Source organism: Alligator sinensis, unplaced genomic scaffold (genome assembly GCF_000455745.1).
Source record: "Alligator sinensis unplaced genomic scaffold, ASM45574v1 scaffold542_1, whole genome shotgun sequence".
Taxonomy (NCBI): Eukaryota; Metazoa; Chordata; order Crocodylia; family Alligatoridae; genus Alligator; species Alligator sinensis.
The window spans coordinates 3,276,530-3,292,390 of NW_005841963.1; the positions used below are offsets into that span (position 1 = coordinate 3,276,530).

Below are 15,861 nucleotides of genomic sequence, written 5' to 3' on the forward strand. Positions count from 1 at the left end.
TCTTCTAGCCCATCCGGTTGGAGGCTCTAAACCGCGAGCCCGTCGCGCCAACCGAAGACAGTACTCGAACCGAAAGAGCTCTGAATAGACTCACACGAAGTTTGCTAGGCTCCGTGGATCCTTGTGCGTGCAGGGAAGAGGGATACGTCGAGGATTGCGCTCGGTGACGGGGAGAGGCTGATCAGACCCCTGTTGCCTGCTTTAAATGCGCTGGGTCCGATAGGCTCCGCAGCGCTTGGAGATCTTCACACAGCGTGAAGTCTCCTCCTCCTGGTGTTCGTGGAGTCCTCCCTTGCGGGGGTCCTCCTCGGAGATCTCCAACTTGGGCGGAAACCACCCAAGCCTCTTATACGGCTAGCAAGCCAATCACTAGCCGCCACGTGTGCATAATTTAACACAAGCCAATAATGGGGCTCAAATTAAAATACAAATGGCGGGAACTCTTTGCACCGAGAATTTCTTAGATGCAAAAGAAATGCACCATGCAAAGAAAGCTACAAATTGGCAGGAAATTCTCCCTTGCACCGGGGGTTTCCTCTGCAGCAGAAAACTCCACAGTGCAAATTTAGCGGGAAAATAATTCAGTGGTGCCAAAGCGCACACAAAAACAAAAAAATCACAACTTTGGGTTGTGACATTCTCCACTAGGTTTCTTCTTTTAGCTATATGTGAACACAGGGTTCTTTTAGCTCAGTGGGGGCCAACCTTGTTGGCAAACATGCATGCCACAAATGAGTCCATGTCTTCCCCAGGCATCACTCCAACCCCTTCCCCTGCTTGACCTGCTGCTCTGCGCTGTCTGACCTGTCCCCATCTGATGTGCACTACACTTAGGCTGCGTACAGACATTCTTGGAGGTTAGATCACATTAAAAATGGCCACCCAATCCAACTTAGTTCACCCATGTGAGCATCTTACTCTAGTTAAGTGGATCTATGTGCAAACTGTACAGAAGTTCAGGACAGTTAGATCACTCTAAAAATGGTTGACCTGATCTAAGTTAAGAGTATCCCTGAGGTAATCTAATCTAGCTGGGGTCTGGCGAAACCCATCTTAAATGAACTTCTGTACAGTTCCCAGTGTGACCCCAAGGCTGGGAAAGCCTAGTCACTAGCTCTAGCCCTGGGGCTGTGCTTTTCCTACCCCTTCCCTGGCAACAAATTATTTTTATCCCCCCAGCCCCTTCCCCCAGACAACTCCCATCCCCACGGACCATCCAGCCCCTCTCCCCCACCCATCCTCCACGCTGTGGGGGGGGGGTGTTGTGGGGGGGGGGGGGGCTAAAAATACCCCTTGTCCCATGGGGGTGGGAGAAAGAGAAAGCCTCCCCATGCCCCTCAAACCCTCTGTGGACCCCACAAGACCCCTGATCCCACAAAAGCTTCCCAGATCCCAGAAACCCACCTGCGGACTCCACTGCCCCCTTCCCCCGATTCCCCTGCAGATCCCCGCAAAGCCTGCTTGCCCCCTGTTCCTCCCATTCCCCCCAATCCTGACTTACCTTAGATTGGGTAGTTATTTTTAAAGTGATCTAACCTCCCTGAATGTCTGTATGCAGCCACAGAAGCTGCCCATGCTGCAGGTTGATCACGCCTGTTCTGGCTGATGTGTTCACCAACTGAGCCACTGGTTCCCAACCTTTGTAGACTTAAGACACCCCCTCCATAACATCCTATTTCAAAGAATGTATGCATTTATTACAGTGCTTGTCTCCTTGCAGAGGGGCCAGGAAGCAGGCGTCAGAAAAACAGCCAGGCAGGAACTGAACCCCATCCTGCTTTTATCTGCTTATCTCCTCACACCTCATGGCATGCCTGGGTGCCTCGCACCCTGGCTGGAAAAAAAAAAAAAATTACTGATCTACGCACTCCCGGGGTTATACAATCAAAAGAACTCTACAAGGACATAAAGAGCCGCCGAGGTGTATTAGTATTTCCAGTTATTAGCAACTTGGCTTAAGAGATTAACTTTGGGTTTTTGGAATGCACGCAGCTTTTGCACCAATGCAAACAATTTTGAGTCTTAGCAGGTCTGAGAGTTTCCTTTTAAAATAAACAGCTCTCAAAGCGCACACAGTTTGTAGTGAATTGTGCATTTACACTGGCCGGCCATAAATATAATCAGTTATTGATCTCTTTTGAGAGAGTAAACAACAATTAAAAGAAACCAAACATGTAATGTGTTTTCTGTATATTAGGAAAAGGACTATGACAATAACAAAATTTTTTTTGCTGTACTTTTATCGTATGTATACAATTACACATAGCCTCTGGTAGGTAAGGCAATCTGTTATCCCTTTCCATAACTGGAACATTAGTGATGTACTGTACACCATCACCCAAAGTCTGTTGAAAGCCCATAAACAAACGTGGATCTTCCAAGGCCTACTTCCTTAGCACCAACAAGATATATCCTCTTTCTCCCTGCCCCCAAAGGCTACCAAGGGTTATGCCACCATCTTTTTCTGATCCTGAAGAGTAGCTCACTTGTCCACATTCTGTTAAAAGCTGCAAGGCTGTTTGGGTGTTAAGAAAGGACAGACTTGGATTGGAGCATTGTCATAGCCACGAATGTCCAGAGAATATACAAGTAGCATGGGGAGTTTTTAGCAATATCTTTTATTGAACCAAATACATAGCTGGGAAATACTTTGGACAAGCTTTTGGGCTTAATGTGCCATTCCCCAGGTTTTGGAAAGAAAGAGATAAGGTCTAAAGCTAAATGCCGGATAAAACAATGACATTTATTTAACTACTAAAAGAAAATAGTTAAATGAAGTGGAATAAGTCAGTAAACCTGTGGAACAAAGAGAAATTATGAGAAATAGCTACAAAGCAAGTGAAGGGCAGTCAAACTAAGTACTCTTGTATGTAATTAAGTTATCTAACTCAATGGCCTTTTACTTGCTTTGTAGCTACTACTTATAATTTCTCATAACAACCATTAGAAGGCATAATTACATTCACATTATTATCACTGCCTTACACTTACATTTTTTGTTCACTCTATAATTCCTTCCCAAGGCAGTTCCCAACTCTATTCTGCCCTTTTCTTCTTCCTATTCTGTTACACCTTTGGTAAATTGTGGGGGGGAAGAAAAATCAGTGGTCATTCATACATTGTCATCATCCATCTTCAGATTTAATATTACAATTACATCAATTCAGATTGGAGGCGTTGCTCTGAAACAATGCACTTCAGAAAAGTAGTCTATGTGAGGTATACAGACAACACTTCCCCAAGTTACCGCTGGAAGATTCTTTGTAAAAATAAAATGGACAGTCTGCATATGCTGAGTGGGCCCCACACACATATCAGGGAGTGCAGATCTAGTCTGCCAACTGGTACAACACCCCTAGGCATTACTCATCAGGAGTTCAACGCTGCTGTTTAGAGCTCTACTTGGATGGATTCCTCCCCATCAATCCCCTGCTTTGATTTAAAGTTGGATAGCAACTGTGTAATGGCCGAGCACCATGATTCACATATTCAGCAGTCAGGTTGAGGAGGAAGGCATTTAATGCCATAGTGGTTGTGGCAAAGCAAAACATTTTATCCCTGTTTTATTGATATACTGGATGCACTCAGAGGCCCATCAATTTTTGCCATTGCTGCAGTGGCTCCAAAACACATGCAGAATACCCATGAACAAAAGCAACTTTGAATTCAACCTGTGATTGTAGACAGTCTTAAAAAGCATTCTGAAATGCTCTCAGGCTCTCGCATGGTGAGGAGTGGTTATATCGGGGTGGGCAATTATGTCAGTTGGAGGGCTGCTTAACGAGTTTTGGTGAGCTGTCAAGGGCCACACACACAACATTTTTCAGCAGATATCATTTTAACAAACTAGAGATAGGAAACAAATCATATATTTAAAAAAAAATCAAGCATCTACTATAACAGATTTAAATTTTATTTAAAAAACTAATCTTAGTCTTGATTTTGATTTTTGAGCAGTGTATATAGAGGCAATTGCATAACAGCACAAAATAAAGTCTTACTTTTGTATATTGTGTGTGGGAGGGTGTGCAGAGTGTAGGTGTGTGTGTGGGGGGGGAAGGGGTCTGCACATGTGTGTGGGGTGACTGTCCACGTGCTAGGTCCTGGGAACTGGCTGGGGGTGGGCTGAGGAAGCAAAGGGGGGCACACGCAGAGGAGCCTGCATGGGCAGCACAGGTACAGTCTGCCCCCACCTCATCCAGCCCATGACTGCCCACACCGTGCTCTTCCTGGGGCCAAGTCCCACCTGCTTCTACCTGGGGCAGTCCACACCACACTTCCGCCTGCCCCTACCCTACCAGCAAGCACAGCTTCCTGGCAGGGCTGCTGCCACAACCACCCAGGGACTGCTTGGCCTCTCCCACCTCCGGTGGCTCCTTCTCCTCCTGCCCTTGCTGGGCTGCTCCGGGCAGCAGGCAGTGCAGGGAAGCCATGGGGATGCATGCCGCACAACAGATGACCAGCCAGGGAGGAGGGAAGCTGCAGCTGAGTGGCTCCTGCCCCAGCATGCAGGGCTCTGACTCCAGCTCCAGGCCACCTTTCACCCACTCGTCCTGTGTGATGAGCAGCCACCTGCAGGTGGCCAAGAGCAGGAGTTGGAGCAGGGCACGAGCTGCCTGGCTGCAGCTGCCTGTTTAAAATGTAGTCAAATCTCAATCATTAGAGGTGCACCAATACATTGGTCCCATATTGAATCGGCACCAATTCTAATATTATAAAAGCCTTAATCTGTCTGCTCGTAATGCTTCATTCATGCTTTGATTGACTGACAAACAACCAATCAGAGCATGAAGAAGCGTTTGGACAGGTGGCAGCCTGCTGCCATGATGGTGGTGGACACAGGGGACAGAGCGGGGGGGGTGGGCGGCCAGTAGCAGTGGCCTCGCCTCTGCCGTCTTACTCCCTGCATGTGGTGACGATTGGTGGAGAGGGGGGGGCAAGGCCACTGGAGCTGGCTTCACCTTGCCCCCTGCTCCTTGGAGTTGGTGGCAGAGGTGCAGGGGTACAGGAGCAGCGGGCCTGGCCCAACATGGCAGTGGCAGGGGAGGAGCGGACCTCCTTCCCTGCGTTGGCCCCAAGGCCGCTCCTCTTGTTCCCCCACCGCTGCCTGGTCGGTCCGGGACTGCTGCCCCCCCAACCCCTGCTGCGGATTGGCTTCTTCCGACTCTTGAGCCCGGTCCTCCCCTGCATTGGGCTTGGGCCTGCTCCTCCCCTCCCCCCGCTGCTGCAGCGGGGAGGCAGGGACCAGGCCTGGACCTCAAGCAGCAGGAGGGAAGTGGGCCTGGACAGGGGGTCATGGGGCTCTGTCCCTGCCCACTCCCCCCCAATCACTCTTGACAAATAATTGGCTAGTATAAGGATAATTGACAGTATCAGCAATTGGCTTTTTTGGGCCAATAATGCGGCTGATAAATGCTCCGTGCACGCATGCAGCCGCAGCGCAGCAAGGAGTGCAGCCCAGCAGTGTGGAGAGCTGTGTGCAGCTGATAAGTTTGGTGTGGTGGAAGGGGAGTAGGGAGGCAGATCAGTGCCCCCCCACAGTGAGGGACCAGTGGAGCAGGGGCTGATGGTGCCTAGCCAGAGCGGAGCACAGGATGGAGCCACAGCTCATCTGGGAGGCGTGGGGTGGAAGGGCAGCTCCTGCTGCTGTGCATGTCCCAGGAGAACACGGGGTGGTGGGGCATGTGCCCCAGATCTGTACTGGCTTGGGGAGGCAGCGGCAGTGCTGGGAATGCGATTATGGAGCAAGGGCTGCAGCCACCCCAAAATCTGCCATAGTTCCCCCGTAACCTCTCCCCCAATGCTGCTGCTGCCCACCCCGAGCACAGCCCGGCCCACCCCCCACACCAGGAAGAGCACAGCAAAGCCCCGGCCCCAACCCATGGCAGCAGCCCACCCCGTGCGCAGATCTGGGGGCACACACTTCCCATGACAACCCCAGGGTACACGCAGCAGCAGGAGCCACTCCCCCTCCACACCCCCAGGACAAGCTGCAGCTCTGTCCCGTGCCCCACCTTTGCTGTGCAGGGCCTGCCCCTGCCCCAGCTCCACTCCCTCTCACAACAAGGTCTTCGATGTGCCCCCTCCCCCAAATCCCTTTGCTCTCCCCACAACACACTTACCAGCCAGAAGCTGGTCTCCAAGCTGCTAGGTTGCATATCAGAATCGGATCAGTATCAGCTGATATGACTTGTTAAAAATCGGTCATCAGTATCAGCCCAAAAAATCTCTATCAGTGCACTCCTATCAAACATTGATTTAAATAAAAATTCACAGAGTTTTCAAATCCAGTAGAACCTTTGTACAACTAATTTGAAAGTCTCTGCTTTTGGAAGACACATAAATTGAATGATAAGCAATGACCTTTAAAATTGTATTAGTGGTAGAACATCTCACTGGTAGTATACAAAACTGCTGTCAGCAAAAACACAAATTATTGAAGAGTGAGGCCCTAATCCTACAGGTATTTAAGCAGATCCTTCTTGAAGAGTCTCTAGTAGGGCTAAAATGTACTTAAATTAAACATGAGGATGCATCTTTCTGCATGACAATCCCCTTAGGACATCCCCAAAGTTCCCTCATTATCCATCTTCAAATCCCTCTGTAAAACTCATCTTTCCAGCAACACATGCGAAAAACTGCATAAAGTGACCTGTGGATATGCAATCTTGTTCATCATATTGCCTAGCATCAAACTCCTCTGTCTGTTCATACACGTTGGTTGCATCTTTAATACTGGCATCATAAACTTTAGGACTTTCTGTTCTGTGTCTGTGTACAGTGCTTAGCACTACAAGGCTTGGGTCCAGATCAAGGTTTCCTAAACACTTCAGTAATACAAATAATGAAGCCACATTTTTATTAGCAATTTTCTATTATAAGCACAAAATCTTCATTACTTCAAAAAAAATTTTTTTTTAAATGTCTGCACCGTTAACAGCACAAAACTATTCAGCTATTCCTTACATTAACAGTAACAGTAATTTTTTAAAGATTTCAAACATTAGCCTAAAGTATAAACCCTAAACCAATACTTGGCCACCAATATACAATTTTTGGTAGTATGTATGCCACTTAGAAAAATAAATCCCATTAACTTCAAACAGCAAAACCTGATAAAGCATTATACCATGGCCAAGCCATTCCCTGGCTGGTTGGCTGTGATGATGTGTTTGATAAGATTTGCTTATGAATTCTGTATTCAAGTTTGTATTGCTCAATAAGAATGAAAGTAAGTTCTGAACATATCTTTTTCAGTATACCCGAGCTGAGACGTATGAAACTACTTAGCAGAAAATAAATGTGTGTGTGTTCCTAGACACAGACATCTCTGTAAAACTATACCAGCAAGCAGGAAATTATTGGAGGAGTGGGGGAGAGGAAGGACAGACAACGTTTTAGTAATATAACATTAAATGGGAAGAAAATAAAGATACATTGTAGGTAAATTATTTCTGATTTTTTAAAGTCTATTCAATAAAAAAAATAAATAGAAAATGCAGTTCATTCTGCATACTCTCCCCAAGTTGAAAGACACAGTCAGAAAAGAATGACAACGTCATTAAGGAATAAAAATGCAATAAGATAACTGTTATCCAAACACAAACAAAGAGCCAAAATATATTACAGCCTCAGGACTCTCCATACAGATGGATTCCCTATGTAGATGACTGGGTATCTGATCCCAACAGTGATGGAACTCAGGTGATATTCTTTGAGGCAGTGTTGGTATTTTATATTATTTACTGAATGGTGACAGAGTGCACAGGACACGGAAGACAACGCAGTCCCAGACTCTAAGAATCTACAAGGTACTTCAGCTTTTCAGAACATAAGGAACTGGGAGAGGGGGCAGGGAGAAGTGTCTTCCTTAACAGGTCTGCTGTGATCCCAACAAATCCAAGGACACAGAAAAATTCAAGGAAACTAAATATTTCAGAGCTCAGCAAAATTTGATGTTAACTCCCCGTTCTATGTTGTTTCCTAAGAATCTTATAAAACATCCTGGGGGATAAAAACTACAAAACAAAACAACCTAAACAAGTGAACTGCATAGTGGCAAGAAAAGATGAGAGCTGCAGTAATTCCAACATGTTCCAATTTATTTCCTAGCTGGGAACTGGGAACACTGTGTCTCTACCACAATTCACCCTTGTTATTTTTGGTGCCATTTTATTTTTAGTTCAGAAATAATTTTTTTCCTCAAACATACTTAGGAAAAAAAAAAATCAAACCTCCTTAAGTTGTCACTCCAAGCTTGGAGAAATGTCTCCAGCAATGAAAAATACCCAAATAGATTAAATGAAACATAATCCCATAGGCACTGGAAAATATATGCTGTCAGGATAACTTCTACATTTTCATTTGAGGGGGAAAAAAACATGTCCAAAATTCCCTGGAAGGACACATTTAGGTCTCCTGTCTTCCTACACCTTAACAATGCACCTTTGCTACTACACTGGTTTGGTGCATGGGGCAATATACTCCTTCAGTCTTGTCCTACAGTTTTCTACTTCCTTGTACATTCTTGGAAAATTATAAGACTTTATAGACTTGCAATCTACAAAGGACCATTGGAAAACCATGTGCTATTCAGGTGAGGCATGATAAAGAGAGAGAAATTAAAAACAGGAACAGGTCAAGAGAAAGATTATCAAGACATGCAGAGGAACAGAGAGCTTATCTTAGGAAAGAAAACTGCAAAAGCTTGATTTGCATAGCCTAGCAAAATGAAGACCTGAGAGGGAATATGGTAACTCATCAGGACATAAACACAAGGGAAGGAGAAAAGTTATTTAAGCTAAAGGACAGGGTTGGTAAAAGATCAAATGAGCATAAACAGGCCAAGAATATGTTAAGGTTGGACACTAAAAGATTTCCAATAGAGCTGCAAGGAAAGACTTAACTAGAAGAGGGGGAAACAGCTTGTTTAACAAGCACTTGATACATTTATGAATGGGATTATATATCACAGCACCATTGACAAAAGGCAGCTGGGCTCTGTTGTCCAGTAAGGTGTCCTTCCAATCTTTTGACCTACAGGTAAAATAAACTCATCTACATACAGGAACAACAAACTCGTCAGTTGCTAAAATTTGTGCCACATATCTGTGGACCAATTTATTGCTAATGCTGGTTATATCCAATTTTATTTGGTGTTGAGGATTTATAGTCTAACAAGTTTCACTAGAAGAAAGAGCAGCTCAGGTCATGGGTAGAGCAACGGAACTGCTCAATTCTAATCCACAAAATATCTACTCCTTTAGGAAATGGAAAATTAGGATCTTCAAGGGCCTCGTTTTTCATTGGTGTTGAACCCAGCAAATATAGGTGAAATAAGTAGTACCCATGTACATTTAACATGTTTGGAAAAATATCAAGACCTAGGTATCTCCAAAAAAGAAATACTGAAACATCCAACATTAAAGAACACTTCTGAAAACTAGGGCCTTATCCTCTCCCTGTGTTGGTTTGCAGAGTCTGTAATTTTGATACAGCAATATGTAGCAAGCCAAAGAGTTGCAAAAACTTTTCAGATCCTTCCCTGAACAATGAATGCAAACTATTATTCATTGTGTAAACATCACTCACAGCCTAATGGGCCTTACACCTGTCACCATAAAGACCACAGCTAAAGAAAGATTCTCAGCTGGTGCCAAACAGCTTAATTCCTGAAATAGCAATATAGCTCCATTATTTTTTACCAGCTGAGTACCTGACCATACACCTTCTTTTACAGTGACCCTTCTTTCATGTTATTTTTCAGGCAGAAAGAGACAAGCTCCATACAAGAGCTCACAGCAAAGTCTGCAGCAGTGCTTCTGCTATGGTGACAGGAGCCAACAAGTCAAACTCTTTCTTGTTGTGACCTCACTTCTTGTTGTGAGCCCCGCTACTCCCAGGCATTTAACCCCAATTATCAGCATTAACACCCAACTCATAATGGCTATGACCCCACTTCTAGATGGGGAGCCTAATTGGAAAGAAACCACTGCCTTAAAGTGCTTTATCAAGCCACTCTTGGTTAAAAGAAAGGAACAGACTTGGGGACTGTGAGAAGTGCTTCTTGGAACTCTGGGGGCAGGGGCCAAAAGAAATGAATGAATGAAGACTACTATTTCCTAATACTAAATGGCACAAACGTGGTAGAATACTACATATAACCATTCTGCACAACAACACAAACAGAACTGAAGGGGCCTGCTTTTTGTCTGCACACACATTAACTCCCAGTGAAGAATGAAAACAGCAAAAATTATGCAAATCAGGCTAAACTGATGAGTTCTGATGCTTGCCTACCCCTCTGCAAAATGGCTCACAGCCCCAGCAGAAAAACTGCTAAGTACTGGGTGCTGCGTTACTAACAGGAGTCTGGGCAAGCCACTCCATTTGAAACTGCCTGTAAGACCCTGTTTAAGTACTCTGGAAAGCTCCAAAAAGTACTCTAATAAAAACCCACACAGTTTAACCAAACAAGCAGAGGGTAAGGACGCTCCATCTGATTTAATCTAAGCAAACAAATTTAGTTTCCTGTTTAAAGGAGTTGCCTAAACAGCAACCACTATCTAGGGCTCTGCTGCTCTGATTTGCAGTTTTTCAGTACATAAACCCAGTTCTCTCAGAAGAGTTGCACCATTCTGCCCACACCTTCCCACTGAATGCCCATTTTCTATTTCAGCACAGGTATCATTAGTTAAGCATATTTCAACTTCTTCAAAATACTGAAATAATACAGGGAAGAGAAAGGCTGGGGTGACTCAGGTGTTGGCAATAGGACATGAAGGCTTTCATCATGACCATACAGTTAGGATTTTACTCAGCTTAGTAGCAACCAAAGGTCATTGCAATCAACTGCTGGCTGCTGAGCAACACCACCTCAATCCTAGAAGCTTTATAAAAAGTTATGTTAGGCTCCTTTTTATTAGATAGTTGCAGCTTTTCTTAATACCGCCAAGGCATTTATAAGGCATCTGTAAGCAAGTACTTAAATGAAGAATTAGTTTCACAACATGCCTGTAAGATAGGGAAACATCTTTTTTCTTACAGATGGGGGAAAAAACCACGGCACAGAAAAGTTAATGGATTTGCCAAAAGTTGTACAGGAAGCCCATAGCATAGCTAGAAACTGAACTCGGATCACTTCCATCTCAGTCCACCACCTTAATCCTAAACCATCCTGCCTTCTTATTTGAAGCCCTTGTTTGCATCTTTGGTTCACTGTGATCTCCTCAAGGCAATGCTGAGGCACAGTGACAAGACCTCATGGGGAAGGCCGTAGACAGGCCAGAGCTGCATATTTCTTTAGGAAGCGAGACACTGGAATAGCAGTCCCTGAGCAGGTCTACTATATTTTCTCAGATAACACAAGCCCTCAAGTAAGATGCACACTTGGTTTTTGAAAGGCAAAAGAAGGAAAAAATGAGATCTTTCCTTGAGAATACTAGTTTAAGCGTGGTATTTCTGGCAGGCAAAACACAGGCAAATGCAGTAGGGGGCAGGACGGAGGAAGCAAAAACTTATGGTTGCTCCGCTAAACCCTTAACAGCTGAGGAAGGTTCTCCTGGCTGAGTCAAACTGCCCAGCCCCTCTTCTCTGCTCTTCTTATGCTGAAGTGAATGAGCAGCTAGTAGTGCCTGTCAAGTCAGCTAAGGTCCCACACACAGCTTGAAGACAAGGGCCAGACAGTTCGGCTCCAACAAGATTGGCACCTCAGCTAGGTATCAGCTTCAGCTGGAGCTGAACAGCCCAGCCCCTCTACTTGCGCCTGGTGGGGTCAGTTTACTGCAATTTCCAGCTGTGCATGAGCTGACTAGGCAGGCACAACTGGCTGCCCAGCCAGCTTGAAGAGGGGCCAAGCAGTTAGGCTCCTGCACAGTCATGCCATCCTCTACTCCCTTCATTTCCTTGTTAAAAAACAAACAAACAAACAACAAAACAACAACACATTCCCCAATTTCCAACAACCAATTTTTACTCGTATGCAAGTAAATATGGAACAGTTAAGGAAGGTTAAGGATTTAACTCTCTAACTCTCAGTGGTGTAAAAAAATGTACTCTGAAGCTATTCTCAGTCTAACTAAGATGCACTGCAGTAAAGCAGTGGCATCCAGGCTGACTCTCCTTCCTTCTCTCTCCCAGCAATACTGCACACAGATGGCCACTGGGGCAAAAGACCGTCCTGGTGCTGATCTGTTTGAAGCACCTTGGAAACAGACATCATAGGAAAAACTAGAGCAGAACCCAGTTGTTTACTGCAAGGGCTTCAGGGAGTCATTTGGATTTAACAGGCCATATGGTCTGTGATACCTAGACCCAAACCAAAAGAGTGAGCAAAGGACTGAGCAGCAGGAAAGCATCAGAACTGCTTTTGTTTTGCTGGAATCAGCCATATCTTTTGTATCAGTCTAAAGGAGTTTGGGTATACTTAGAAGGCCAAAGGAAATTAATGGCAATGTTAACAGCCAGCTGGACAGCATCCCTAGAACTCTAGACATTTTGGGACCAGTATGAACCAGCACAGTTCCATCTGGCTCTGCAGGACAATGAGGCAAGATGAAGGCAGAAATGGTCAGTGTACCCCCACCCTCTTTTTTATAGAATAAAACAACATACAATAAAAAGGAGGCTTTCACACACACATGCAAAGGGTGGGGATGCTCCACCTGCCTTCATCTCATTTCTCATCTGATACTCGGTGTTCCACCTTCTTCCTCTTTAAATACACTTACTAAACCCAGCCACAATCTGTATATAAGGAATCAAATCCACTGCTCTCCTCACTAAGCAAATTGCTTGCTCTGCTTAGGATGTGGCAAGCAAAGAGATCGTAGTCCCCTGGTGCAGATGACCCCCTGATAGCACCCAGAACAACATGAGTGTCATAGATGGGCAAGAGTGACACAGGGCGTGACCTAAGTGCCTTGTTCTAGGATGATTTCCCAGGCACTGAAACCATTTCTGCCAACATAACTCAGAGAAACCTGAAGCAGCTATAGGTTAGGCTGGAGTCCAAGGGATTGAAAAGGTAACGGTACCCTCTTCCAGCCTCTATCTCGGGTTCTTTATGCCTGAGCTTGGCTGAATTTCCCTGTGGAAAGAGAAAATGTTACAAAGAGTCTTTGCTACACCCACAGCAGCAGCTTGTGAAACGTAACTGCCTTTCTATGCATTTGTCATGACAGAAAGTGGGGTGGGGAAGAACAAAACTCATACGGTCTGGTGTCAGTTCCCCCAACACACTGCACATCTCCCCTGCCTTGTCTTGCTCAGAGGCACTAAGCACCCAACAAAAGAGATACAGTGCAAGAGAGGCCTTCCTTTCCCACTGAACATTAAGCTCTCTCCATGTCTGACTTTTCTCTAGCCTTTGCTAATATTCATTGCAACACATGAATCAATATATCTAGGTTTTCTTACCTCAACTGGTACGGAGGGATTTTGGTAATGGCATCAGGAGATTCCAATGTTTCTGCATGAGTTAAAAAAACAAAACAAAAACAGACAAAAAACACAAAAACAACTTTTTAGGAAACTACATAGTCAAGAGCTAAAGATACATATTACACACACACACACACACACACACATATATATACAGTTTTGAGTTATTTGTGCCAGAGTTTACTCTGACTTTAGTATGGACAGTCAAACAACAACAAATCCTACGTGGATTCACTCCAGCAAGGTGTGCCTCTGTGGAGGAGCTATGTCCCAGCCTCTCTCATAGAAGTTAACCCTCCCATAAACAGGACCTTAGAAATAAAGGACTGGCCTGGGCAGAGACTCCCCCAAAATAACAGGTCTGATTGAAACCAGCTGGGTTACAGCACTGCAGATTTATGCTTAGGTTAAAACCCCATACTGCCTCAGGTTGTTTGAACTTTAACTCTTTAGTCACAGTCTGTCTGTATTTCAATTTACTTGGTCCATTTTCCCTATAAAGAGGAACTCATTTTATTATGATGTTAATCTTTCATAACACAGCAGCTAATAACAGGGTATGTGCACGTCGTACTTTTATAACTGACCCCCTTACATAAATCAGCAGATGAGAAATCACAGTATAATAAAACTGCATTGTAACAGGCAAGGGGACCAATAAGAACCAAGGGGAAAAATACTTCCACTGTACTGTACCTGGTGTACCATAGCCAGCCACATCCTTGTACAAAGGAGAGTTATTTTTAAAGAATTCAATGTTATTGGAGTGACTGATCCCATGATGCTAAAAACAAGCCATGAGAAAGTGAGCCATTTTTTTACTGGTATACATCACTGCCAGCTTTGGATGGTATTAATGGATTCCAACATAAGCACATACATAGTTTTCTTTGTATAAATACTAATATATCTGTAAAAAATGTTTACTGTCATTTGAGTCTGAGAGGGGGAAAAAAAAGGAAAAATGAAACCAAACCATGCAAGAACAGTGATTTATATCTATTTCATACTGGGCCAATCACAGCAGGGGCTAGCTACCCTATGAATATCCTCTGAAATCATTAGACGTTATCAAATCGGGGGCTGGCAGTACTAGGTCAACTCGACTTTTAAATGACCAAAGCATTGCGTACATCTTTGAGAAACATCAAGGTATGAATGAACAACAAAAACTTAATACTTTTTCTTTTCAGGTTGCAATGTATTAACTGCAATTAAGATGGACTTGAATGCAATGTGAGGTACCACAAACAATGACAATGACAAAAAAATATCTTTTTCTGTATGGTTCTTGGTCCCACACTGCAGAAGTAATCCCCTTTTCCAAAAGTGCTGGAACCCTAAGAGATGCCCTCATTACGTCCTTATACTCCCTTTCCAAATGGAATTAGGCTCAGTTCCCATGTCAACCCTACTCAATCAATGCTCAGATCATACTGGGCACCTAGGTCAGCTCGTCTGCCTTGTGCCAACCCAGTGCTGGGATACTCTTGGGACTCTTCTGTCCAAAACGCTTTAGCCACTCAAACCTGCCTAAGGGAACGCACTCACCTGCTCACAGCCACACACGCAGCTCACCCCATCCCAACAACCTCAGCAGTGCCACAGAGCATCCCGCAGCAGGCACAGAGCCAGCCTGCCAGCATCCATCTCCATCCTTGGAGGTATTTAAGCCCTGGGTAGACACAGCCTGGGCTGGGCCGATATAGCTGGGGACAGCCCTGCTTTGAGCAGGGCTGGACTCAATGACCTCCTGAAGTCCCCACCAACCCTGATTTCCTAGGACTGACTGGCCTCACCCGCATGCAACCCCATCCCTGGGGGCAAGAGCCAGCAGATGTGCCATGGGTTCGAATTAGGACTGGTGGTACCTTTAAATCAGACCCACTAATATCTTTAATTAGACCCACTAAATTTTTGCAAAAATATTTTCTTTTCATTGCAAGCTTTTGGGTGCAAACAGGGCTTGAATCACCTTTGACTTGTTTGTGTGTGTGTGTGGGGGGCGGGGGGGAAGTCTGCAAAAAAAATTAACTAGTTCATGGATTAACATGCCCATCTAAGCAAAGTAGCAATCTGATCGGAGACGCCCCCCCAGTTTACGATTTTCAAATTTTACAAGGGGCCTCTCATCTCTGATGGGGGGGGGGTAGGGACCCCCGGGGAAGCGCCCAGACACCACAGTGGCTGCTTGCCCGCGCCCTGGCAGGTCCCGAGCCCGTCGTCGGGGCGGGCGCAGCAGGTGCCGGCAACAGGGGCCGCAGGGACCACTCACCCACGGCCCAGGCGCAGCTCTCCTTGATGGCTTTGTGCTTGTTGCCCGACGCCTCCTTGTGCAGCTTGCGCAGGGTCTCTTCCATCTTGGCTCCCCCGGCCCGGCGCCCCTAGGCGGGGCCCGCGCGCAGCATCCTGCCCCCGGCC

At 45.3% G+C, this 15,861-nt stretch overlaps 1 protein-coding gene across 1 annotated transcript in view; it reads right to left on the reverse strand.

The window, feature by feature from the left end:
• The window catches only part of ARFGEF3 (ARFGEF family member 3), a 168,086-nt gene extending 152,231 nt beyond the window's left edge, over positions 1 to 15,855 (reverse strand). Inside the window, 2 exon segments of the mRNA XM_025200306.1 lie at positions 13,417 to 13,468; positions 15,716 to 15,855. Coding sequence (XP_025056091.1) covers positions 13,417 to 13,468; positions 15,716 to 15,800 — 137 coding nt within the window. The 5' untranslated portion in view covers positions 15,801 to 15,855.
• Positions 15,856 to 15,861: the final 6 nt, after the last annotated feature.